At 39.8% G+C, this 25,805-nt stretch overlaps 1 protein-coding gene across 7 annotated transcripts in view; it reads left to right on the forward strand.

The window, feature by feature from the left end:
- The window catches only part of TERB1 (telomere repeat binding bouquet formation protein 1), a 58,839-nt gene that overhangs the window by 1,372 nt on the left and 31,662 nt on the right, over positions 1-25,805 (forward strand). For 5 of the 7 annotated variants that reach the window (XM_044986812.1, XM_044986816.1, XM_044986819.1 and 2 more), the window contains exons 2-11: positions 3,416-3,480; positions 8,699-8,809; positions 9,078-9,206; positions 11,212-11,343; positions 12,002-12,062; positions 12,153-12,268; positions 12,427-12,549; positions 21,715-21,867; positions 22,615-22,746; positions 24,734-24,859. In XM_044986812.1, coding sequence (XP_044842747.1) covers positions 3,447-3,480; positions 8,699-8,809; positions 9,078-9,206; positions 11,212-11,343; positions 12,002-12,062; positions 12,153-12,268; positions 12,427-12,549; positions 21,715-21,867; positions 22,615-22,746; positions 24,734-24,859 — 1,117 coding nt within the window. In that variant the 5' untranslated portion in view covers positions 3,416-3,446. The remainder of the gene's footprint in view (positions 1-3,415; positions 3,481-8,698; positions 8,810-9,077; positions 9,207-11,211; positions 11,344-12,001; positions 12,063-12,152; positions 12,269-12,426; positions 12,550-21,714; positions 21,868-22,614; positions 22,747-24,733; positions 24,860-25,805) is intronic. The other 2 variants (XM_044986817.1, XM_044986814.1) reach the window with 2 other exon arrangements.

Below are 25,805 nucleotides of genomic sequence, written 5' to 3' on the forward strand. Positions count from 1 at the left end.
GGGGCAAAGGGGTCATTCTGCCCTTCAGCCTGTTACGTGAGAGGTGGGGCCAGTGTGCTTGGCTCTAGGGCCTGCTGCCAGGTGTGCTGCTTCCCCCGTCTTCCCCTACACACACACTGAATCTGGGATGGTGACGTTGCCCTAAAGTCCCTATTGCCCGAGCAGATACAGAAAAAGAACAAAAATGATTAGGGGTGTGAGTAGAGATTAATATAGAAGGATCAGATGTCCTGATTTTATAGGAACAGTCCTGATTTTGGGTTCTTTTTCTTATATAGGCTCCTATTACCCCCAACCCCCTATCCCAATTTTTCACATTTGCTGTCTGGTCACCCTAGATTAATAAGACGGGGATTTTTCGGCTTGAAAAAAGAGAGAGGTCTATAAAATCATGACTGGTTTAGAGAAAGTAAGGAAGTTTTATGAGAAGGAGTAAACACAAGAACTAGGGGGCCACCAAATTAAATTAATAAACAGGTTTGAAAGGAAGTATTTCTTCACACAATGCATACTCTTTGCCAGAGGCTATTGTGAAGGCCAAGACTATAACAGGGTTCAAAAACGAACTAGATAAGCTCATGAAGGATAGGGCCATTAATGGTTATTAGCCAGGATGGACAGGGATGTAAAACCATGCTATGAAGTGTCTCTAGCCTTTGTTTGCCAGAAGCTGGGAATGGGATCATTTGATTACCCGTTCTGTTCATTCCTCTGGAACACCTGACATTGGCCACTGTCGAAAGACAAGATACTGGGCTAGATGGACCATTGTTCTGACCCAGTATGGCTGTTCTTATGTTCATGTAGGCCTTTTGATTGTACAGGGGACGGGGTGCCCTGAAAGCTCAAGCAACCTCTGAGTGATCATGGCATCTCAGCAGTATGGATGGGGGAAAGCACTTGAGTTGAAGCCTGATCTCTGTCTAGTGTGGGACTCTTAAATCTCTAATGTCTGTTTGAGGTGGGGTAGAGTGGACCAATAGTTTGGTTTTTTCGGTGCCTGATTCCTGCAATTAATTGTTTCCCACCCCACACATGGAAATCATTAACATATGTGAGCAATTGTGGCGGGAGAGATGGAATGAACACACAGGTGGCACACTAGGGGATCAGAAATGATGACCATTCTAAGTGTTGTAAGTTCATCAAGGTGTTACCAATGAATGATAAACACACTGGTATATTTGGAAATATAAAGGTCAGATCCTCAGCTGCTATAAACTGTCATGATTTCAATGAAGCTGTGATAGTTGACACCAGCTGACAATCTATCCCTAGGATTTTAAAAACGTACAGTTTAAAAAAAGGGCTTAATTAGCAGCCAGAGAGAATTTTGGATTTTTCCTTTGGTGTTACAGCAGAATGATTGAGTCACACAGCTCATATGATAGCCTGAAATTGGGCATTGAGTGTCTGGAATGTTCTCATCCACTTTGAAAAGCATTCCCCAGACCTCATTTTTGTAGGTACATTTCTGAATATTATAAGCCAAGTGTTTCCTTATTGCTGTACAAAAATACAAATAGGCCTGTATTTGGGAATATATTATTTGGGTTGGATAGCCTTAGCTGACGGAGAAGAAAGAATGTTTTCGTCTTCTACCCTATATCAAACTTACAGGCTTCACAAACGTTCTCTGCTGCAGCAGAGCTTGGTGACTTTCTCAGCTTGGCTCTGGTCTGCGATACTATAATGAAGCAGATCTACTGATACATAACAATGGGAGGTTTATAAAATGATATTTTATGTACAGTCTCTCTCAAAAAAAGTCCATTTAAAAAGTAGTCAAGTAGACTCTGATCTTAAAAGTATTCAAAACTAGCAATGCACATTACAAAAAAAATCATGTTTGTAATCATACATTTTAAAAAAATTACTTCAGCTGAACTGAAAATGATATTTGAAGCTCCAAGGTGAGAAAGGTCAGTCCTTTGCTAAATAAATAAATAGGAAGCTGATCTAGTATTTTGTCAGCCTCTCAATGTGGCCTCTGTGGGAAGCAGAGAGAGACTGGGAGGCTACAGAGTTTTCTGTCATTGGCAGAGGATCAGGGGAGAGAGAGAGAGAGTGCGTGTTTAATAGTAAAAATAGGATGAGAATGGAAGAAGAGTCCTTTCTGCTTAAAAAACTCAACCTCTCCCTCTCAAGTAATTTGTGTGGTTGACAGATTTGAGGGGACTGGGAAGGTCCTTGTACATGAGCTATTCTGTGAAGCAGTGAGGAAATGAGGGAAGGGGAAAATCAAGAATTCTTAGTGAAAGCAAGAACTGTCCTCTTTTATGATAGCATTGTGATATTTCTCAAAGGCACTACTCTGATGCCACTAAGTGGTCATAAAATTAGCTTAACCAACCCCCTTGAAATTCCTACATTGAGCTGGAAAATCTTCAAGGGGCTTAAAGATACCATAGTGGCTTGAGGCCTACCTTTGTTGACCTTGGGACATTTGGCATGTCCAGGGAAAAGGAAATGCAGTTGGATTATGTCTATGCTCCCGGAATTCTCAGTTGCTGGATTAATCTCTTGGGAGCTGCGGGTAGTCAGTGTAATTTACAGCACCTCTCAATCTGCTCTAATTTACTTGCAAGTGTCTGGACTGATGCAGACCGGCCCAAGCATTTGGGGACTGTGACTTTAAGCTACCTTTGTGCTCCCCATTCCTAAGTCTCACTCTGAATGCTCTGTCAGACCAAAGGATCTGGGCCCTTATGTTTGTTTTTAGAGTTGAAATTGTGAATTTTTCTGATTTTATGTAAAATATGCTAATTTTACTAATCAATTAAATATTAAAATCTTAATTGAAGGAGTTGCCTCTGCAGTCCATGTTCCATCAAGTGTCTTTGTTTTTGATCCATACTGGTTTTTAAACAGTCATAAGTGTATGCAATGCAAGGTTTGGTTGCTCCTCTTTAGTGGTAACAGCAGGAGCTAGAAGGTCATAGATTTCCTTTGAAAACTTGAACTACTAGTTTTTAAATTGGCCAGTGGTTCCATATCATCAGCAAGCAGTTGAAGTAAGTGGGCAGCCAGACATAGGGGGAGAAAGTGTGGCAGATTTATTGAGATAAATAATATAATCAAGATTAAAAATGTGTGAGGCTGGGAGTTTTTATCTTTACATGCATCATAATGGTAGAACCAAATTACTTTGTCTACAAAATGAAATTGGATAAAAAAACCTTGTAATTGTAGTAGTATATTACCTTATAATGATACCTTTCCGAAGGGAATCTTTTTTTTCATTCATGATCACACTGATTTGGGTGTATGTCATATGGCATGTAGTTTAAAAATCAAATAACCAGAAGAGGAGGGAGGATGTTGTAAGAAAGTTGGCATGATGGACTTATACTGTGTGTATACTTTTTGTGAACATTGCTTATCTGAACTGTTGAGAAAGTGCCATTTCTTACAGTTGCAGGATAAAAATAGGAATACAATCGAAAATGGAAAATATAGAAGTACAGAACACACAATGTGGTAAGATCTCTAGAATCACTTGTCATATCTGAATCTGTTTTTCACTGTTTTACCAGACTCTGATGGTAGCTGGGTTACCATAGGGATGGGTGACTGTTGGGTGAATTTGCTTGTGCCTTGCTACTATATTCATATATGTATATATCATAATATCATATATTATATGTTGTGATGAAGATACTAGACAAAGCTAATGGCATAATTTCAGACACTAAATTGTGTCAATATGAAATCACGTTTTTGATAATTATTGTTTCCACATTTATCTCTATTTTCATTTAACAATTTATATTCCTTGAAATCACCAAAGCATTGTGAGTTTTAAGAGAAATTCAGTAGCTACTATTAACAGAAGTGGTAAAATAATTGATAATAAAGTCACCTTGGTAGCACACTCAAGACCCTAAGGGCCAGATTTTCAAAGGTATTTAGGCATCTAAAGATGCAGATAGGTGCTTAGTGGAATTTTTGAAAGCACATAGGCATTTAACTCTTATCTGAGTTAGATGTGTAGGCATTTTTGAAAATCCCACTAGGCACCTATCTGCATCTTTAGGTGCCTAAATCTGACCATATCTTTTCAACAGTTCATCTGTCCTTAGGATGTGATCCAACTCCCAGTGTTAGTTGGATTGGTCTCTTAATTATTGTGATTATGTCCTGGTTGGTGGTGAGTGTCCTAAACTCCAATTGTCTTCAGCAAGAGTAAGGGCACTTAGCACCTGGCAGAATTGAACCCTAAATGAGAATTTAATATACCAAACACCCAGCTTCTCCTGATTTGTCCTTGAAGGTTTTATTTATACAGTACATTGTCATGATCAAGATTTTAGACCCAGCATTTGATATAATTTATAATTATAATCTAATGAGGAAAGTCCTCTAAATTCTGTTCTTTGAAACTCCTGTGGTGATGGGCATGTGGTGACAGGGACAGACAGAGGATGCTGCTGGGGTTCCTAGTCACAAACTTGCATGCAGGCAGAGTGAGTGACATGGTCATTTGTCACTGACTGAAGAGCAGCCCTCTTTAAGAATAGTGCTTCACTCCCCAATCCAGAGAAGGGGGAAGAAAGGATCCCTAAACGTCATTCACTCCATTATCAACATGCTAGTGTACTGCAACTATCTGGTCATCCAGTTTGTGTGGTAAAAAGCAACATCACACAAAAATACTGAACTCTGCATCCAAAAATGTCTACACTCTTTCTGATGATGCTGGTGGGCTCAAAAGGCATACTGCACTCATTTGAAAAGATATCAAATATAACATTGATGTAGCTGCACTGGACGAAACATGTCTTCCAGGTAATAACAATCTTGAAGAGTTCGGCGCTGGATACACATTGTACTGGATAGGCATGTTTGTGGAAGAGAGGTCACTATCAGGGATAGGCTTTGCTATTTGGACATCTATTGCACACACTCTTGATTGTGTACCAAAAGGAATAAATGATCTCCACATGGTCCTTTGCCTCACCTTAACATCTGTATGTCATGTAACAGTCATCAGTGCATATGTACCCATGATGACATGTTCTGACGATGTCAAAGAAAAATTCTACAAAGACTTCGACAAGGCCATAAAATCAGCTCGTCAGCACAACAAATTTAATCATTCTAGGTGGCTTTAATGCCAGAGTTGGTCACAGTCACAAAGCTTGGCCAAAAGTAATTGGTAAACATGGTGTGGGGAAAGAGCACTTAAATGGTGCACTGTTCTTCACAACGTGAATGCAGAACCAGCTAGTCATCACAAACATGATATTTCAACAAAGCACAAAACAACATGAATGCATTTCCACTCTGGTCATTGGCATTTTATTGACTATGTCATATGCCAATGTGACCACTGGGATATCAAAATCACCCATGCACTGTAGGGAGCATGCATGTGGTCTGATCATCTGTACGAGATGCAAAATGACACTTATCTTGCAATTAAAACAGCACCAATGTTGTCAATCTGCAATACCCATGCTCAAAGCATTGAAATCTGAGCTCGCATGTGCAAGGCTTGTTAAAGAATTTGATGAAGTTCTTTACATGCTTTCTCAGGCAGACACAGTAAACACTGAGTCTTCCTGGTCATCTTTTAAGGAAATAATGTTTGATGCATCCTAAAGAAGTCCTTTGCTTTATAAAGACGAAGCATCAGGACTGGTTTGATGAAAATGATGCTGAGATAAAGAAACTCCTGACATCCATGTGTGGTCTTCACACATTATGGATAAATGATAAAAACTCATCTATTAAAAAGTTCTTATACCTGTACAAAGTGCAATGTGCAAGCTAAGCTTCACCACAGGAAAAATATCTGGTGGGAAATGAAAGCTGAGCAGCCTCAATCAGCAGCAGATCAAAAAAATTCAAATATTTCTTTGATTAGCTGAAGGCCATGTATGACCTGCTATCTAATGGTACCATCCCTGTCTGGAATGCAGATGAGTCACTGCTACTGACTTATTGTGGACAAATTCTCAAAAGATGAGCTGAACATTTTAATAAGGTTCTGAACTTCCCATCCACTACATCAGCGTCAGCTGTTGATGATCTTGAATAACTTCCAGTTCATGACCAACTTGTAATTCCACTGAACATGTCTGAAGTATGGAAAGCTGTCAAGCAAATGTCAAACAACAAAGCAACAAGTCCAGATGGTTCTTGCAGAGATCTTCAGATGTGAGGGCCATGACTTGTCAGGAAGCTCACTGGCCTCTACTAGAAGTTTTTGGAACGGGAAACTGTGCCACAGGAACTTAAAGATGCTAGTATTATTCACCTTTATCAAAGCAAGGCATTCGTGCATCTTGTGATAACCATCATGGCATCTCGTTCCTTGCCACTGCAAAAAAGATACTCACCTGAGTCATGCTAAACTGGCTGATTATCAACTAGCAAAGAACATATTGCCTGAAATCCAATGTTGCATCTGTCCTGGGTGTGATACTTCAGATGGGATCTTCGTACTCTGGCAAATTCAGGAGAAATGTCATGAACAGAATCAAGACCTTTGTTGATTTTACTAAGGCCTTTGACTCTATAAATTAAGATGGCCAGTGCACAGTTCTCCACAAGTTCGATTGCTCTGATAAGTTTGTCAACATTATTAATTTTTTTCATGCAGGAATGCAGATTTGTGTTCTTGACCAAGGCTGCTTCTCAGCTACTTATGTTGTCACCAATGGAGTAAAACAAGGCTGTTTTTTTTCTCTGACATTATTTAGCATCATGTTTGCAGCTGTTTTAATAGATGCATTCAGAGACATTGGTTATGGCATTTATATGAAGTACCACATAGATGGAGGTGTCTTGAATCTGCATCTCCTGCATTCAAATACAAAAGTTACGAAGACAGTTATTCATTAATAACAGTCCACTAATGGCTGTGTTTTATTGGCCCATAACTCAGGGACATTCAGTTGCTCACTGACTGCTTTGCACATGCAGCAAAATGTTTTGGCTTAACAATCAGCCTAAAGAAGACAGAAATCATGGTTCAGCCTCGACCAGGAAGTATTGCAACTACGCCAGTTGTATTCATTGATGATGCACCTGTCAAGGTCATTGACAGTTTTCCTACCTAGGCAGTGTTGTTTCATGAGATGCGGTGATTGATGATGATGACATTTTGAAGTGCATTGGACAGCTAGTAATGCCTTCAGAAAACTTCAACATCATCTCTGGAATGGACAAGATGTCAGACTGCAAACAAAAATTGATGTTTATTGCACCATTGTTATCACCTCACTGCTCTACGGCTGTATTATTTGGACGATGTTGATGCCTTATAAAATGCATGGACCAGTTCCACCTACAATGACTGTGTGGCGGATAGTGGAAATTTTAATGGCAAGACTTGGTTCCAAACATTGAAGTCCTTGAGTGCTGCAACATCAAAAACCTTGAAGCTTTTATAGTGAGAGTGCAGTTTGAGATGGTGTGGTCATGTGGTCCATATGTCTGACAGCAGAATACCGAAGGCCATCTTCTACAGAGAATTGCAGACTTGAACTTGTTTTAGGGGCAGACCAAGAAAATGTTACAAAGACACTCTGAAGGCCCACCTACAGTCATGTAATGTTGACCTCAACATTTGGGAGCTCTTAGCCCACAATAAGACCTGATAGCGGCAGCTCTGCCACCTTGTACTGAAAGACTTCGAGAGCTCACAGATTGATGCAGTGAAGGAGGAGCATGCGATGTGTAAAGCTAAAAGCAATGCACATTCATCTTCAATTGTTTTTACCTGTGGCATTTGCGGATGGGGCAGCATGTCTGAAATTGGTCTTTGGACTCATCTCAGGACCCACAATAAATGACTGTAGCTCATCTGTTGAATTTGATGGAAGCCGCCATTATCATCAATCATAGAAAAATAATAATAATACAGATACCATTAATTTGGAGAGGGCCAACAAATACATAGTTCTTTTGTCTAAAGGCTGGTTCTGCAGTGACTTTTAATTGTAATATTCCTGGAAATATGCAGAAACAAAGTGATAAAATCAGCTACTGTGTAAAGTGATTGTTTTTATTAGTGTTAGATAAAAATAGCCACATTAATTTCATCTCTAATTTAAAACACTATAAACAAAGGCAAAATTGCTTGGCAAATCATCTGTATTTTAATCTTCTAAAATAGTGTTACAAACAGTGGAAGATCTAAAAAAGAAAAAAAAGGGGTGGGGGGGGGGGAAATCCGGTATTCCTTAATAAATCAAAATTTGTTCTGGTCCTGATCCAGGATTAAATTCTGCTAGTAGAGATCACATTCTGTGGATAAAATCTTGGCCCTGTTGCAGTCAATAACAAAACACCAATTTACTTCAGTGGGGTTTCAATGGGGATTTCAACCTGTATCTCTTTCTTTATTTCATATTCTCTGTTTAAATTAATTTTGCAGCTAGAGAACAACATTGTTACTGAAGGCAATAAGGTGAATATGAAAAGGGGATTGTTCCATTAGCAAATAAAATAATCATCTAGTAACAAAAACTACTTAGAGACACATTTTTGGGCTGTGCATAACTTTTATTGCTAGGTGGGGGGAAAAAAGATTCAATTTCAGATTGTTCTTTTTTTCTCTTCAAAATAGAAGATGGTTCCACATTTTTATGAGTCTTAACATAAAAATTAATCGTCAATTTAAAAGGGTGCATTCAAAGGAAAATATACTTTTCCTGTGAAATTCTTCTAAAACCGTTTTTTTCCCCAGAGATGAAGACAGATCTGAATTTACTGCTTGAATGTCTTAAATACCAAATGGACAGCCCTGCTTCTCAAAAAGAGGCCTTGATCACTATTTATTCAATCTGCCAACAAAACAGTAAGAAGTATTCTACCATGACATTTTGACTGGGGCATTTGTTGTTTCCTATCTGGGATATTTGAATATGGTAATACTAGAATTTTTTTTCATAATACATATTAAACATTGTCACATTTTAAAATAATGTCTAGGAGTCATAAGACTGTAAAGGTATAAAATCTTGGAAATGTTATGTATTCCATACTGCTCTGATTGTTTTTGGATTCCCAAATTAGTACCTAAGATAAATTTCCCTTTTTGTTCATTGTGTCTGCATATGCAACAGGTGATGCAAGTGATTATTTCCGAGAGATTGGTGGTTTGATGTTTGTAAGTGACCTTGCAAAGTCAAGTGTGCACTGCATAGTAAAGGAAGCAGCCTTATTTACATTAGCAGTTGTAATGGAGAGTAATGGTAATGTATACTTTTATTTTTCCAAGTTCTATATCACTGCACTTTCTGAATATTTAAGATTTCCTCCTCTGCCTGTGTCATAGGTTTATTCCCCACTTTGAACTTTAGCGTCCAAAAGATGGGGACCTGCATGGACCCTTCTAAACTTAAATTCTAGTTTAGATCTGATAATGCTGCCACCAACCAAAAATATAGTGTTTTGGTACACTTTCTGTTCCCCCAAAACTTTCCCTGGGGAACACAGATCCAAACTCCTTGGATCTTAACACAAGGAGAAATTAACCATTTCCCCCCTCCTCTCCCCTCCCTGACTTTCCCCTCCCTGGGTTGCCTTGAGAGGCTCCACATTGATTCAAACTCCTTGAATCTAAAACAAAGAGGGATTCACCTTCCCCCTCCTCTTTTCCCCCCACCTATCCCTGGTGGGGCAGACTAATCCCTTGAGGTCTCAGACAAGGGAAAAAATCACTCAGGTTCTTAAAAAGAAAAGCTTTTAATTAAAGAAAGAAAAAGTAAAAACTATCTCTGTAAAATCAGGATGGAAATGCTTACAGGATATACAGCTTATAAAAACTAAAGGGACTCCCCCGCTCTTCTAGCATAAGCACAAGTAACAGCAAACAAAAATAAAATATTTCTCCAGCAAACACACATTTGCAAATACAGAAATCAATCAAAAGACTAATCCGCCTTTTCTAATACTCACTATATTGAATAGAAGAGAATATTTCAGGAAGCTTGGAGAGCCTGGATGTATGTCTGGCCTCTCTTAATCCCAAGAGAGAACACCCCCCAAAACAAAGAACACAAAACGAAGACTTCCCTCCACCGAGATTTGAAAGTATCTTGTCCCCTTATTGGTCCTCTGGTCAGGTGTCAGCCAGGTCTACTGAGCTTATTAACCCTTTACAGATAAAAGAGACATTAACCCTTAACTATCTGTTTATGACAGCCTGTATTTATCATATCAACCAATGGTTTAATGTAGTTTTAGATATATTTATTTATCAGGTTACAACAGATCCCAGCCTGACAAATGGGACCAGATTCTTGACTTTGCTGTTCCATACTTTCTCCATTCTGGAAGCTCAAAGGAGCCATAAAGCCAGCTTAAATGAACATCTGAGAATTCCTCTGGTTTGGGGGAATCCCTTGGGTGGAGTGGCTGGTGCTACATCACCAGCCCCACTTATAGGCTCTGGTGTAGAGGGCATGGGTGGGCAAAAGCAGGGTGGTGCACTTCTTCAGTCCCCCAGTGGCATGATGGTCTGAGATTGCTCGGTATCATGCCTCAGAACTGGCTCCAGGATCAGGATGCAGCAAATAGCTCTTTTGCAGCCCTCTTCCATCAGAGGCGCCCACCACATATTGGTCACAACTGAGGATCTAGGCAAAGACCTGCAGGTTACATTGTCAAGTTACATTGAAAGTTACTGACAAGTGGATTTGAGATTTGATCCTTCAGAGTGAGTCTGGAAGCTACATTCTGCCTAGTAACTGTTAAACTGTTGCTAGGTAAGATGAATTTCTAATGTCCTATGTCTTGAAACAGCTATCTCAGAACTTCTGGATTAGTGCCATGACATGAAGAGGGAAATTAGAATGGGAGCTTTCAAGTAGACCTGATACTTTGTTCCGTAAAATGACCCAATTATGGTTAGTGTATGTATCATCTTGTTGATCGGGGAAAGGTTGCTGTCAGTCACATCTATAGAAGGGTCAAAAGACTTTTCAGCCTGGCTGTCAGATATGTTGGTTGGGGGAAGGGAGGAGAGGAAATTTGCCTTACAAATAAGTAATGGTATGAAATATTTAAATTTTAATATCTGATTCAGTCTTGAAAATTGTTTTTCTCTTGACAGCCTTTCAGTATAGGTCAGTCTGTATATTTTAGACAGAATCTTTTTATCAGTCTGTAATTTGTAGACTTCATTGCCTAAATAAATATAAATTGTAAATGACTTAATAGGAATTAATATACTGATAATTCATTTTCTGGTTTCAGTTTACTGTCAACAAACTTTGTGTACATCTGAATTGTTTGAAGACCTCATTTTCCTCTTAACTAATAAGAATTCTAGTGTGAATTTGAAAAGAATGTCTGTTTATGTTATATTAGTACTGGTTTCAAATAACAGTAAGTATTTTGCATTCACTTGTAAAAATACCATTAAATTATTAAAACTGTGTAACTCATTTTAAAACACTGCTGGTTAACAGCCCATACCATTTATCATGACTTCAAGATTTCATTAATATTTTGTACGTTTAGTATATAAAGATTAATTGTGACATAGATTACTTTTAGGTGATCTCAAAATCAGTTACAAGTAGATCAAACATTAGAGGTTTGGTTTTTTTTAAATGTTGAAATTACTTTATCTTATTGTGTAAGAAACTTACATGTAGTTTTTAGCAAAACGTAATGCAAAATGAGGGTTTCTCACATTTTTAGAGAAATTGAAACATAACAATTGATCATTATTAATTATTATTTGTATTACAGTAGCACCCAGAGGGACCCATACTTCTGGGCTCTGTACAACATATGGTTTAAAACACAAAGTAACAATTAATTTAGAAGGTCTTGTAGTTTATAAAAATTGAAGAACATAGTTAGCACTTTTTGTTGTTATACAGTTAAGGATGCAAGCACATAACACATTGTTCATTTGTACATGGCTTACTAAGGGAGCTGAAGTAAAACTGAACTATTTAAATGGCATTTCAAGTATTAATACTTTGTTTAAAATTATGTATTGTCTCTCCCAATACTGGCATATGGTCATTTATAGAGAGTGGGCAAAGTCACATCAGAGAAACAGGCTGCATTGGTGTTCTGCTACAATTATTCAGGTAAATAAACAGTTTCTGTTAAGATATAAAGTAACAGACTATTTAGGTCCTAAGTCATCTTTGCCCTTATGTTTGCTTTTTTCTTAACAGAACAACTCTTCCAATATCTGAGATGAATTTGTCAGATGAAAATGTTAATCAGTATTATCAGCTGTGGTCTTCAGTCTGCAGTACTCTGTGTGCATGTGTTAATAATCCTCAAAATGGTAACTATTATTAAATAATTGTATAACATAAAATGATAGTTAACATAAAAAGAACACTTTTAAAAAGTGACATCTGACTTCCATTTTCTAGCATGTCTATAAACATAACTATATATTACATTTAGATTTGTGGTGGTGTTTGTTTTACATCTTTACAGAAGACAATCAAAACACTTGCTGTTCAGTTTTTCCACATGCAAAAGACTGGCTCCAAAGTTGCATAAAGCCTGAGATAGTTCGTCCTATTTGTTCATTTGTTGGACTTACAGTTGCTAATAATTGTAAGTACATGACATCCTGTCAACAATTTAGATTTCATGGAACTACATTTAATTGGAAACAATAATTAAGTTTTAAATTTCTTCCTCTTTCCCTACCTCCCCAGATTCATTCACTGATCTTGCACCTTCTTTGCAGAAAGCATAGAAAGTCTCTGTGTCATTGTCCCTTCTCCTCCAAACCTCACAGAGGACACTTACAGGTCCAGGGTTTGCACTGGGCAAAGAGGTAGGGTGAGCATGAGGCAGGAGTAAGCATTCACATCATCCCCCTACTGGTCTCCTGGAGATTCCTAGGAAAAAATAATCCAGGTTCTGGTAGATCAGCTCCAATGGAACCATTCTGCTGGAGTGGGGAGGTAGAGTGCTGGGGGCCAGCTAGTCATGAATCATTTTGCTTAGAGGTATCCAGCTTGAGAGAATGTCTCTGTGTGTATATTTCTCTTATGAAACCTCTCTGGAATTTTCAGTAAGATGGTTACTGTCAGTAGTAATCTTAGAAATACCAACTGTAATTAAAAACGTTGCATTGAAGAAATTATTGCTCTAGACTCTATTTAGTCATTTTCCTCAAAGAGTGCAGCATAGGTGTAAAAATGCTACCAGATCAGTGTAGTAGTGTTTTACATCCACTTTGTGCTGGGTAAGTGACTAAACAAGGTGCAGAGCAACAAAAAATCAGGCTCTTTGTTTTCAAATATAGTTCAGTTTAAACATGGTGAGAAATATTTCTCATTTATATTGCTTTCCTGAGGTAAATGGATGCAGTTTTCTTTTAAAAGCACCTTTGCCTTGGGTGAGTCTTTCTCTAAGGATTCTGTCCTTTCTTTGTCTCTTGCCACCACTTGGTTATACCACAAGAGAACATGACATCAGAACAAACATCATAGATACTTTTACGGTCCCCAGTCCCTTATGATATTTTTTTCATGTGCATTTCCAAAATGCTTTTCTGTTGAGCTAATCAATTATTTTACTGTTAAATAGAAGTTAGGTAAGATAGGTAAAGAGAGTTTCTTTTGAATCGTATAAGATGTATAAAAGCTGATGGTATGCGGGCTCTATCCACTAGCAGTTTTGTCACACCATCCTTCTCAATTTCAGTGCATTCCTTTAGCCTCTGTCCAGCAGACTGTAAGTGTCCTACTTTGGAACAGTCTTTCAGCACTAATTTATTAATCTTCCATGTTTCCTATCTGTATCTATTGCCTTTGTGGCCACATTTCCTTTCTTTGATGCATTAGGCCCTACCTGGCCTATCATAACATTCATTAATGTGTTGTGAGCTCCAGATATTTCCTTCTTTTTTTGCCTACTTCGTGTGATTTATTAGTGTTGGGTTCTAATAAGGAAGTGGATACTATACTCCAAGACAATGTGGAGAGACGCTAATGTTTGGTGTCATGATCAACAGACCTCAAGTTCTTGGTGTTTTGGCATCTTTGCTGCATAAAAAAAATTACCAAGGAAACTTGGACTTTTTCTAGGTCTTTATTTAAAGCCCATTTTTTCCCTGTCAAGTTGTCTTTTTTGTCCATAATTTATAAGCATATTTATCCAGTGACTTGTGACTTTCTCAAAGAAAAAGGAAAAGCAACCAACTTCTGGGCAGCCAGAGACATCTCCCTTGTTCCTTTAAGGTGGACATAAAGAAAATACTTTAAAAAGATTTTTAAAATTGTGTTATAATAAATAACACAATTATATTAAAATTAATTATAATAATTATACTGTGTTGATTTAAATTATTCCTCCAATTTCAAATTGATACTGTTTACTTCACTTTTTATTCTAAAAATATTGGATAGTGTTTCTGTGTTTTATTAAAGAATTGAAGAGCTTCATCCCAGAAGTGGCTGCACTTCCATAGTGGACAAATGAATAAATATTTATTCCATGGAAAAAAAAAACCCTGACAATGTTATAGCAGTTTTGTAAAGCCTTAAATGTGGTTTGTAAAGTGCTGTGTAAGTGTAAAGTATTATTAAGCCCAGTCAGAGCAGACGTGATGATAGAATTTGGGAATTTTGGACTTTCAGCCTAATGTTCATTCCTACGAGGGCACTATCTCTTTGTCCTCTTTCTGAGAAATTCTGGTGCAGGATCCTGGGTATCCAATAGTATTTGCAATGTTTGGTAGGTTTTTAAAGACTTTTTGAGCTTAGTTTAAGCAGAGTGCATCTCTATGTCCTCATTATTTTAATTTACTTTAGAGAGAGCATAAAAACAATTACATCTAGTGCACATGCTGGAACAATAGAACCTAACAACATTCTTCTTTACATACATAATATCTTTTCAACAGCCATAAGTTCAAAACTGAGCCAACTTCCTTCAAACTGAGCTCACTACTTACATTTTAATTATGTCTACAAAATAATCCAAGTTTGAACAAGTGCAGCTGTACCTGAGGTATCCATGCACAGAAATTCTGATCAGAACACATGAGAGAAATGTTTGTGGCTTTTTTGTTTATAAACACATTGCTGGGATTCCCCAAGAATCTCTTCCATTCCATTCTCAAAAACTCAGTTCAACTCTGGAATTATTCACTTTAATTTGGCATACAGCAACACTATGCGTAAGGTGGCCAGGCTCAAATGCAGGGGTGCGCTCCATCTCTCTGTCAGCATTCTGTGCTTTGTGATTGAGTTGGTTACTTTTCAGGAATCAATCCCTATACAGCATGCTGTCAATGTGCTGTTCATGTATAAACTGATATCTACATTCCAGGTTTATCTTGTCCATTGTCCCTAGTACAAGGGTGTTCCTGCTTACCTTAGCTAGACTGACTCCAGACTAATGCTTGTTACACCCTTATATACAACTTAATCTTCCATTCACCTTCCCAATCATTGCCTGGGAGAAATGAGGTCTTATTTATGTCAAGTTAGGCCTACGCACATGCAAAAACAGAAAGCTGACTGAAGAATTTTTGCTAAAACTTTCCAAAAGAAATTTGACTCTTGACTGAGACCAAATAGGGAAAACTTCATCTCAAAAAGAATTAGTTCTTCTCTGAGTGCTGGTTCCTCTGGGTACTAACTGTGACTGTGCATGAACTCCATATGCCTGAGCCTGGAAGATTCTTCACTAGAAGCATCCATTGATCTGCACCTGGGCTCTGCACTTCCTTTTACAGTGCTCTGAGAGAATAAGGGGCAGTGCAGACTGATCACCTCTTTATTTCCTTTCTGCCACTCATGCCCAAAATGGAACTCCGACAGTGTCTGCTGCTTTACAGTATTCCTGCCCATTTTTTCCAGGTTTTTTGTACCTAGTTCCTGTTAATTAACTAGTTAATTTTAGAGTATACTTTAGTGTTTGGGGTTAAGGTTTTTTCCCACCTCTCCCTTCACCTTCGCTTTCCAGGCATCTATTATGCCCAAGATTCCTGGTTTTAAGTCCTGTGTGACCTGTCCCCTTGTCTTCCCGCCTAATGATTCCCCCCCAACCCCCCCCCCCCGGCCACACACACACACTCTTGCCTCTATTGCCTTGGAGAGTCACATATTCTAAGTATGATATTTGTTGTTGTTTCCCACCTTGTGCATGACAATCTCATGAATTTCTACTTGGGAGACATCTAATGGAGCTTTCCATGAGGCCACAGCCCAATACAGGGACATCTGACCTCTCTGTATATTGACAAGATCCACCTTTTTTTGCCCTTCCAAACCCGGAGCTTCACAGTTTTGGCTCATCAGATCCTAGAGCTAAAGTCTCTGATACGCATGGATGTAACGAAGATAGGAGAAAACACTTACCGGTATGTGAAAAGCAGGAAAGGTCCCCATCTAAACCCTCTAAGAAGAGATTAGTCTCTCCTTCCTCTGCTAAATCAGGCACAATGCAGTGTCCTGGTATGTGTGGGTCTGGAGCTTCTGGACAAGATGATAGCCTGGCACTGTCGACACTGAAAGCCCAGGTTTTCCAAAAACGGTCACATGTGTAAGGGGCAGGCCCCACCACCAGTGGAAAAAAAAGGAGAGAGCAGTCACCAACAGTACCATTGGCTCTGCACTTTAAGAGGAAAAAGGGTTTACCGGTACCATCGCGTACTGCCTGCACCATTAAATTTGCCTGTGCTCAGAAATGCCTTTTGCTCTCCAGCCGGTCTAGGCTATACTGTTCTTGAGCACCTAGTGGTCTACACCAACCCAGAACCACCACTACTTTCTGATCCAGTGATCTCCAGGGAGGTGCCTATACTGAGAGTACGTTACTCACTGGTTCCTTCCACCAGCCATGGAATTGGGCTACCAGTATCAACAGCACATTGTTCCCTGATCCCATCTACTGCCCATTCTAGAATCACAAGACATGTGGTGAGGGGTTCCAGAGCTTCATGGGCTTCCGCTCACCTTCGTAAGACATACTATTGGACCAGTGCTACCCTTGCTATTGGGCTCCACTTTCATAGCCTTACAGCCATGTCCACCTCTGTTCCAATACACAATCCTAACTCTGGTCCCATTAGGAGCTTGGGACTCTTATTTTAGACCTCCTATCTCCAGGAGATCAGAGCAGGAGTTTGTTCAGGCATCATCTAGAGAAGAGCCTCAGTCCCCTCAGGAACTCTATGAGGAGAAAGAACAACCTGCCTATCTAGTGCATCCCCATCCATCTGCAATGCTTTCTTCACCTTCACTGCCAAATAATTATAAACAATTTCAGGAATTTCCTGAGGAAGATTGCAGAAGCTTTACAGATTGCTCTAGAGGAAGTCCAGGACCCTACTCACAAGCTTTCAGACATCCTCCAGATTCCAGGCCTTTGCAGGGTGGCACTTCCCATCAATGAGGCCATTCTGGAACTAGCCAGGGGTGTTTGGCACACTCCAGCCACCTGTGCCTCAACTCTGAAAAGAACAGATAAAAGATGCTGTTTTCTACCTAAAGAGATGGAACTTTTGTTTTCCCACCCTGTCCCTGATTCATTAGTAGTATAGCCTGTTACCAGGCACAACAGGCTGCACCAGCTTTGGTCTACTCCCTCCAATAAGAATGATAAAACTGGACCTTCTAGGGAGAAATTGTTCTTCTGGTAGCCTACAATTCCAGATAGTGAATTAACAGGCTCTGATTTTGAAATATGACTTTATTGATTACAATAAGCTCTCTCGGCTCACTAACAAGCTTCCTCAGGTGCTCAGACCTCAGTTCCAAGCTATCCTGGATGAAGGGAAGCTCATAGCATGGTTGTCCCTTCAAGCATTGCTGGGAGCAGCTGACACTTTCTCTTGTTCTATGACTACTTTGGTAGTCATGAGCCAGGCTTCCTGGTTTCATTCCTTAGGGTTTCCTAAGAAAGTCCAGGCAACAGCAGAAGACCTCCTTTCAACAGTATTGTCCTGTTCGGTGAAAAAACAGACAAATCACTGCACAGTCTTAAGGATTCCCAAGCTAGCCTCTGCTCCCTAGGGATTTATACCCCTGTCCCTTGGAGAAAGTACTCCACCTCCTTATAGGCAGCATCCCGATGCCTCAGCCCTTTTGTCATCAACAGGTTTGTAAACCACTCAGGAAATGCCAGAGGGTTCACTGTAGCAGACAGAATGCCCCACCATTGTTTCCTCCTCAGCCGCAGCACCTCACTAAAAAGTCATTTTGACATGACTTTTGAAGGCTATCAGCCAGTCTCCTGACAACCAGACACCCCTACACCCTTTGGTGGTTGCCTGCTGTGCTTCTTCTCTATGTGCCAACATATCTCTTTGGACAGATTGTCCTGGAGACTATCTCCAAGGACTACACAATAAGAGTTCCTGACCATCCGTTCATTCATACCCCCTTCCCTGTCCTTTTTCAGGAGGCCCTTTCACAAGAGGTTTCTCAGACAAAGTTGACTGTCTTCTACAACTAGGAGCCTTACAGCCCATGCCTCAACACAAGGGGAAGAGTTTGTATTCAGGATGCTTCCTCATTCCCAACAAGAAGGGATGAATGGAGGTCCATTCTAGATCTTAGACAAATTAATGTCTTCATACCCCATTGTTCAAAGAAGTGTTTCTCACCAAGTCTCTTTTTCAGATGAGTGACCAGACTCTATGTCCAGGATCTTTCACAGAGCTCAAAATTCTAAGTTCCTTTTGTCTCCACAGGTGAAGGATAACTTAGGGATTCTCTCCCCTTCTTTTTACAGTCCAGTAAACCTTTGAAAAGTAAGCCCACATGAAGTTCCTTTCTCCTGCTGCATATAGACACTATACTTTCTGGTGTAGAAACCATGCTGATTCCTCCCCAGCTAGTGATTTTTACAATGCAAATGATCTCTTCCTGCAACCTCTGATACAAATGAATAGCTCATTGAATTTACCCAGACCTGGTTTGAGGTGTTGGCCTCCTTTCTTTTTCTGAAGAAAACCAGTTTATCAACTCCACCAACATATCTGGTTTAAACACACTTTAGTCACATATTTTCAGTATATCTGTAAAGATCTTTCTGGGTTTACCGTACATATATCACAGAAGAATATTAATGATTGGTGAGTTATTAGTTTTCCATTGATATATTACATGCCACCTTCTGGTTAATATGAAAACAGTGCCACCTGGCATTGGAGTTCTCTTAGGGACACATCCCTCCATCAGGAAAGGCAATTGATTTGCAGCTCTCGATCTAAAGTATATCTAGTTCCTGTAGTCATCCATTTCTGTGCTGTACGGTGGGCCTAGAACATTACCAGTATAGAGTCCTTTCTTTTGGGCTCTTGACCTCATTGAGGGTATTCTCAAAGGTGCATGCCATAGTAGCAACACACCTTTATCACCAGGGCAGCACACTGTTTCCTTACCTTGTTGATCAGCTGCTCACAGGCCATTCATCTCAAGAAGTCAGGTGTGCTCCCTCCCCAATCTAATACAGTACTTGGGACTTTGAGGAAACCTAGAAAAGTCCACTTTAATCCCAGCGTGCACTAAAGAATTTATTAGAGTGACCCTGGACTCAACTACAACCAAAGCTCTCTGGTGCTGAAACAATTTTAGTTCACCCGCATCTTCCAGATGTACACATGTCAATGTATTTGCTTATGACCATTGCTGAACCTTCTAACTCAGAATGATAGCAGAACCATCCCTCCCAACCAACATCCCTCCACCTTATGGTCTGGGTTTTGGATGAACAACAAGTATAGAGATGTTTTGCTCACAGGAGGGCTAATCAGTCCTCAATAATAGCAGAAAAGCTTTCACAAGAAAATGCTATGCTGCTGAGTAGAAGAGATTTGCCGTCTGATGCCAGCATTACCATGACCTTCCTCTGGACTCAGATCCCTGCCATTTTAGATTATATCCTTTCCCTGAAATCATCGGTTTTATCCATTAGCTCATTACACGTGCATTTGGCAGTGATCAACACTTTCCATTCTCTGACTGACAACTACTCAATGTTCTCACACCCTAAATGCTTGAGGTGCCTGAGAGGCCTTGTCAGAACCCTCCCTCCATTATCAGCACAAACTCCTAATTGTGAGCTTAATCTGGTGCTGTCAGCATTTATTAATCCACCATTCAAGCCATTGGCCTTCTACTCCCTTTCTATTTATCCCTGAAAGTGGCCTTCTTTAAGGCAATAACTTTCACTAAGAGATTGCCTAAAAGCCACAAACTCCCAGTAGACCATCCCTACACAATATTTCATAAGGATGGAGTGTGTCTGTGGTTACATCCCAAATTCATCACAAAGGTTCCCTCCAAATTTCCTATTCATCTGCCTGTATTCTTCCAGGAAGGACATGAAGGTCTTTTCTCTTGATGTTTGTTGAGCTCTGGCTTTCTACCTACAGAGGAGAAAGCCTTTAGAAAATCCCTAAGATTGTTCATCTTGTTCACTAAGCAGACGAAAAGGGAAGTGATTTCATTGCAAAGATTCTCGAAATGGATCTTAAGTTGTATCTGACTGCGTTATGAACAAAGGGAAACCCCTCCTTCTCAGGATGTTAGGGCCCGCTCTACTGGAGTACACGCTACCTCTGTAAATTCTCTCTAAAATATACCTCTTGTAGAAATCGGTAGAAATGGCAACCTGGAGCTCATTGCACACCTTTACCAGCCACTATGCCTTGGTCCAAGCTTCTTCAACTGCTGCATCCTTTGTCACAACAGTCCTTCAATCAGTAGTATGGGCATGGGTCCTTACACTCGCTCCACTTCATCAATGAGTTCTGCTTGTGAATGACTCACAGCGAATACCCAGCTGACTTATGACACTCTGGATTCAGGAGAAAAAAATAGTATTATTCTTACAATTGGGCATTGCACAGAAGGCTGTGGTAAGATTTCTTTTCCGAAATTTCCGATTTCTTTTATGAATTTTGGTTTATGGCATTAACGACTTCAATGCTGTACTCCTCACCAGTTTTCATTAAAAGAAAGGTTACTTACCTTATGTAACTGGAGTTGTTCAAGATGTGTGGCCTCTATGGGTATTCATAACCAACCTCCCTTCCCCTCTGCTCAGATCCTCATATGATTCATGGAAGAGTAGGAACTGGAGATGCGGTTGGTCTACACTGCTCCTTATGTTTTCATTTTACATCATGGGGAAGTACAGGGCACAGGTGCGGACCAACAGACACTGCTAGTGAAGAATCTCCCGGTCTCAGGCGCATGGAGCAGCCCCTTCCACAATCCCCTGAACACAAGCAGTGGAACTTGTCCATCAGCATCCCTTTCATCATTGAAAAACAACATAGAGTTTAAGTGGCTTAGAGGGCTTTGTGTGGTTCCTTTGCACATGGTGACATTTACTTTAAGGGCTAGATTCTGATATCTTCCTCCACAAATAGTCCCATTAGCTTCAAGTTAGTAAAATCTGTAAAATTCTTTGGGCACCATTTTGATTTTCCAAAGGTTAGTTCATCATTATTACAACACAGAAAATAATGGCTATAACTAAATGAAATCAAGCAGAACACCAGTACATTGTTTACATGTGTATATTATGCTTGTATATTTTGTATAATGCTTATGAAAAATACATTTCTAAATTTGCCACCTCTTCTATAATTCCAATTTTGATTATGTTGTATTGATGGAATTGTGTTAGATGGCAGGAAAATTAGCAAACACAAAAAAAATCATTCCCACATTGCTTTATTAATATTGTTTTAGTTTATAGAGATATAAATGTTGCAATTCAGTATTTATTCTTTTTTTCCTTAAGCATATGTACAGGAATACTTTGTTTCTGTTGGTGGATTAGAAGTATTAGCTGAAATACTTATCAAGCTGGTTCGTGATTCATCTAGAAGTTACTCAAGTGCAAAACTTGCAGTAGTGGTAACAAAGACTCTAGATGCTTGCATTGCTGATAACTGTGAGTGAATGGACCCCAAACATTTTTATATCTATATATGGTATTTCTAGAAATAAATTAATAGGTCTAGATTTTAGAAAAAAAGTATGTAGATGGACACGAAATGGCAAGTAAGTGTACATATATTGCACATGTGCAAAATACAGTTCTACATGTCAGAATTCCCTAAACAGTCTCCAACTGAAATTAGAAAGAGTGAAGAAAATGCACCTGCACCTGCTGGGATTTGCAGAGACATGGGGGTCTGACTAACAGCTTGATTTTTAGCACATAGATACACAAACAAATTTAGGTGCCCCTAAGTCTTTGGAGAAGTTTGATTTCTTTATAGGAAGTGTCTCCAGTTGTTCTATGGGGAGGATCTTATTGCCGATAAACCTAAGAGTTAGATCTTCATGTCCTCTGCAATTGCAGTGAGTTCTCCATGTGCTGAATCTGGTAAAGGATTTGGGGAACTTTTCCAGAGGTCTGCACCCCAGTGTGCTGGAGAGCCCTGATTTATCAGGGCTTCTTACGCAGCAGGATTTGGGGGATGGGACAGTGTTGGGGCTGGGAATGAGCATTTACAGGACTGACTTCAAATGTTGGAGTGAGGGAGTGAAAGCTGGGGGGAAATGGGGGCAATCTCAAGGCTTCTTCAGGGATATGGAGGACACCCTGAAAAAGAAAATGTATTTTTGTAGCATTGTGTTGTGTACTTACTCTTTAGTTTAATTTTTGTCTCTTTAAATTATTTTGTACTAATAGCTGCTGTTGGTGATGTCCTGGTAAAGTATCACATTGTGTCTAAGCTACTGAGGTTGCTGACTTCTGACACTCTGGATTCAGGAGAAAAAATTAGTATTATTCTTACAATTGGGCATTGCACAGAAGGTTGTGGTAAGATTCTGATTTCTGTTATGAATTTTGGTTTGTGGCTTTAAACACTTCAATGCTGCACTCATCAGCAATTTTCATTAAAATACTCAAAGCAAAATTCTTCCACATAATTTAATTCAATATTAAAACTCAAAGAAAAGTTATCTGTAGTGTTCTATCTTTGGTTTTGAAGAGCTGTTATCTCAATACAACATACAGTATCTTCAGGGTTAAAAGAAAGTAGAGTCTCACGAGGAGCACTTAAAGGACCAAATCCTGTTCACCTCATTCACATAGGGTGAAATTCACCTTGTCCAGAGGGCCAGAACAAGACATATGCATCATGTAAGTTCCACTTAAGCTCTATTTTAACTCCTCCAGTAGTACCTGGAGCATAGATGTTGTGCTGACCCTTTGCACAGGGATATATTTCACCTATAAATAATTTTACTGAATTTAATAGCATTACTTTTGGAAGTGAGAACAGGATTTTGTCTGAAACGCTTTTGCCTGACATCTTAGGGTACATCCATACTTACTGCCGGGTCGACGGGTAGCGTTCGACTTCTTGGAGTTCGAACTACCGCGTCTAATCTAGACGTGATAGTTCGAACTCTGAACGTGCTCCCGTCGACTCCGGAACTCCACCACCGCGAACGGCGGAGCCGCGGACTTCGATCCCGCGGCGTCTGGACAGGTAAGAAGTTTGAACTAAGATAGTTCGACTTCAGCTACGCTATTTGCGTAGCTGAAGTCGCGTACCTTAGTTCGACCCCCCACCCTAGTGTAGACCAGGCCTTAGTGTTTGTCCAAAATAAAGTTCCCCAACTCAGACTGTCAATTGGCACCCTGTGGCAATGAAAGCAAACTGCGTGGATAGTTGCAAGATACTGATGATTGATTGTTTATATTGTTCGCTTTTCTCTCAAGAGCACTCTGGAATCTGTCAAATAGAGAATATCTTGTAAAGCCCTAATCCTGCTGCCTTTGAAGTCAGTGGCAGTTTGACAGTTGCAACAGGAGATGGATTGGGCTGTAAAGGAACTAATTGAATCAAAGGAGGGCTTTGCTCCATGGAAAATATATTGCAAATATAAATTTTATGATCTTATAAAATAAGAGAATTTTTATTTTAATATGTTATTGTTTGCAGAGTTCAGGATTTTTTTTTAAAGAAAAGAAAAGATCCAATATAATTAGAGAGTTTAAGATCCTGTCTGAACTATAAAAATGTTTTTGGAAAGTTTATGCAAATATTAGCATGCAAATGTTAGCATAGTTTTAGAAGATACAATTTTAGACGATTACATGAATTATGAATGGAGTGACTATTCTTTTCTTGCCCAGGGAAGAACTGATTAGATAGGCTCTGTTTACAATGCAGACTTCGAACTGGAGTACACCAGACAATTGTAAATCATAGTTTACACTATACACATGTAAGTGAGAGGTTTGCACTAATGCAGCTACCTTAGTGCAACAAACAAACAAACCAAAAACCAAAACAACCAACAACCGTAATGAAAAATAAGGCCCTAGTCAACAACTGAAATTCACTTGGGTCCCATTTAATAAATATACAGGTTTTTTACTAACTTAAACTCTAGATTTTTTTAATGCAGACTTTTAATTATGGATAGCTATGTATTTTTCACTTGAATTAGCAGTATTTACTTTTTAGCTGACTCAATCCTTATTGGATTAGCTTATACTACTACTGAAATTTTAGAAGTGACTGTTTCATACAGTAAGTTAGAAGTTATGAATCATCCCTAATTGCTTCCTAAACTGGACAAAAAATAAATAAAGCAATTCATATAAAGTAGTTCATGCATTATACGTAAATTAACCAGATACGATTTAATGAATTTGGCTTATGGATAAAAAGAAACATTTTGCTGAATTTTATTTAAATTTATACCGTCTTCTAAAGATAATGTAAGAAAACTGTTAACCATGGTACAAGTTAGAAACTGATTTATTTTCCTTTAATGCTAATCTTCTTTAGAAGAAAATCAGTATGATCTGCTTAAGAACAATGGCCTTCCACTTATGATTCAGTTATTAACAGAGTCTCAGGATGAAGAAGTAAACAAAGCTGCAACTTTTGTGCTGCAAAATTGCAAGCAAATCAGTAAGCTTATTATTGTTTTAAAAAAATTTAATTCATTGTTCTCAGTATTTAAGATTTGTAAACCTTCAAAATAATTGTAACCGTAGCAGGTTGGTAATGCAGTGCACTTCAATAACGCTTGTTTTCCTTGGGAATAGTTGTATATTTTCCACCATAGAATGATTATAACATTTAGGGGGGTGAAAGAAAAGTTGCAGAGATTCAGTTGAATGCAAAAATGTGCAGGCATAATCTGTGAACAAAAGGCTGATTCCCTTTAAATTATAGCGTTGCCAACTTTCTAATCACACAAAACTGAACACCCTTGCCTCCCGCCTCACCCCCGCTCAGTCCATCCCCCCTTCTTGCATTGCTTGCTCTCCCCCACCTTCACTTGCTCCTTTTCACCAGGCTGGAGCATGGGGTTGGGGTGCAGGGGGGGTTGAGGGCTCTGGCTAGGGACACAGGCTCCAGGGTGGGACCAGAAATGAGGGGTTCAGGGTGTGGGAGGGGGTTCTGGGCTGGGACAGGGAGTTAGAGTGTGGGTTCCAGCTGGGGTGCGGGCTCTGGGGTGGGATCAGGGATGAGGGGTTTGGGATACAGGAAGGGGCTTAGGGCTGAGGAGTTTGGAGGATGGGGGTGAGGGCTGGGGTAGGGGGTTGGGGTGCAGGCTCTGGGAGGGAGTTTGGGTGTGGAAGCGGACTCCAGGCTGGGGCAGGAGGTTAGGGTGTGTCAGGGGGTGCAGGGTGCATGCTCTGGGAGGGAGTTTGGGTTCCGGAGGGGGCTAAGGGGTCAGGCTCCAGGAGGGAGTTTGGGTGTGGGAGGGGGCTCAGGACTGGGGGTTGGGGTGCAGGCTCCAGGAGGGAGTTGGGGTGCAAGAGGGCTGGGGCAGGGGGCTGGGGTGCAGGCTCCTCTGGGTGGTGCTTACATCAGGTGGCTCCCAGGAAGCAGCGACATTTCCTCCGGC

Source organism: Mauremys mutica, chromosome 14, assembly GCF_020497125.1.
Source record: "Mauremys mutica isolate MM-2020 ecotype Southern chromosome 14, ASM2049712v1, whole genome shotgun sequence".
Taxonomy (NCBI): Eukaryota; Metazoa; Chordata; order Testudines; family Geoemydidae; genus Mauremys; species Mauremys mutica.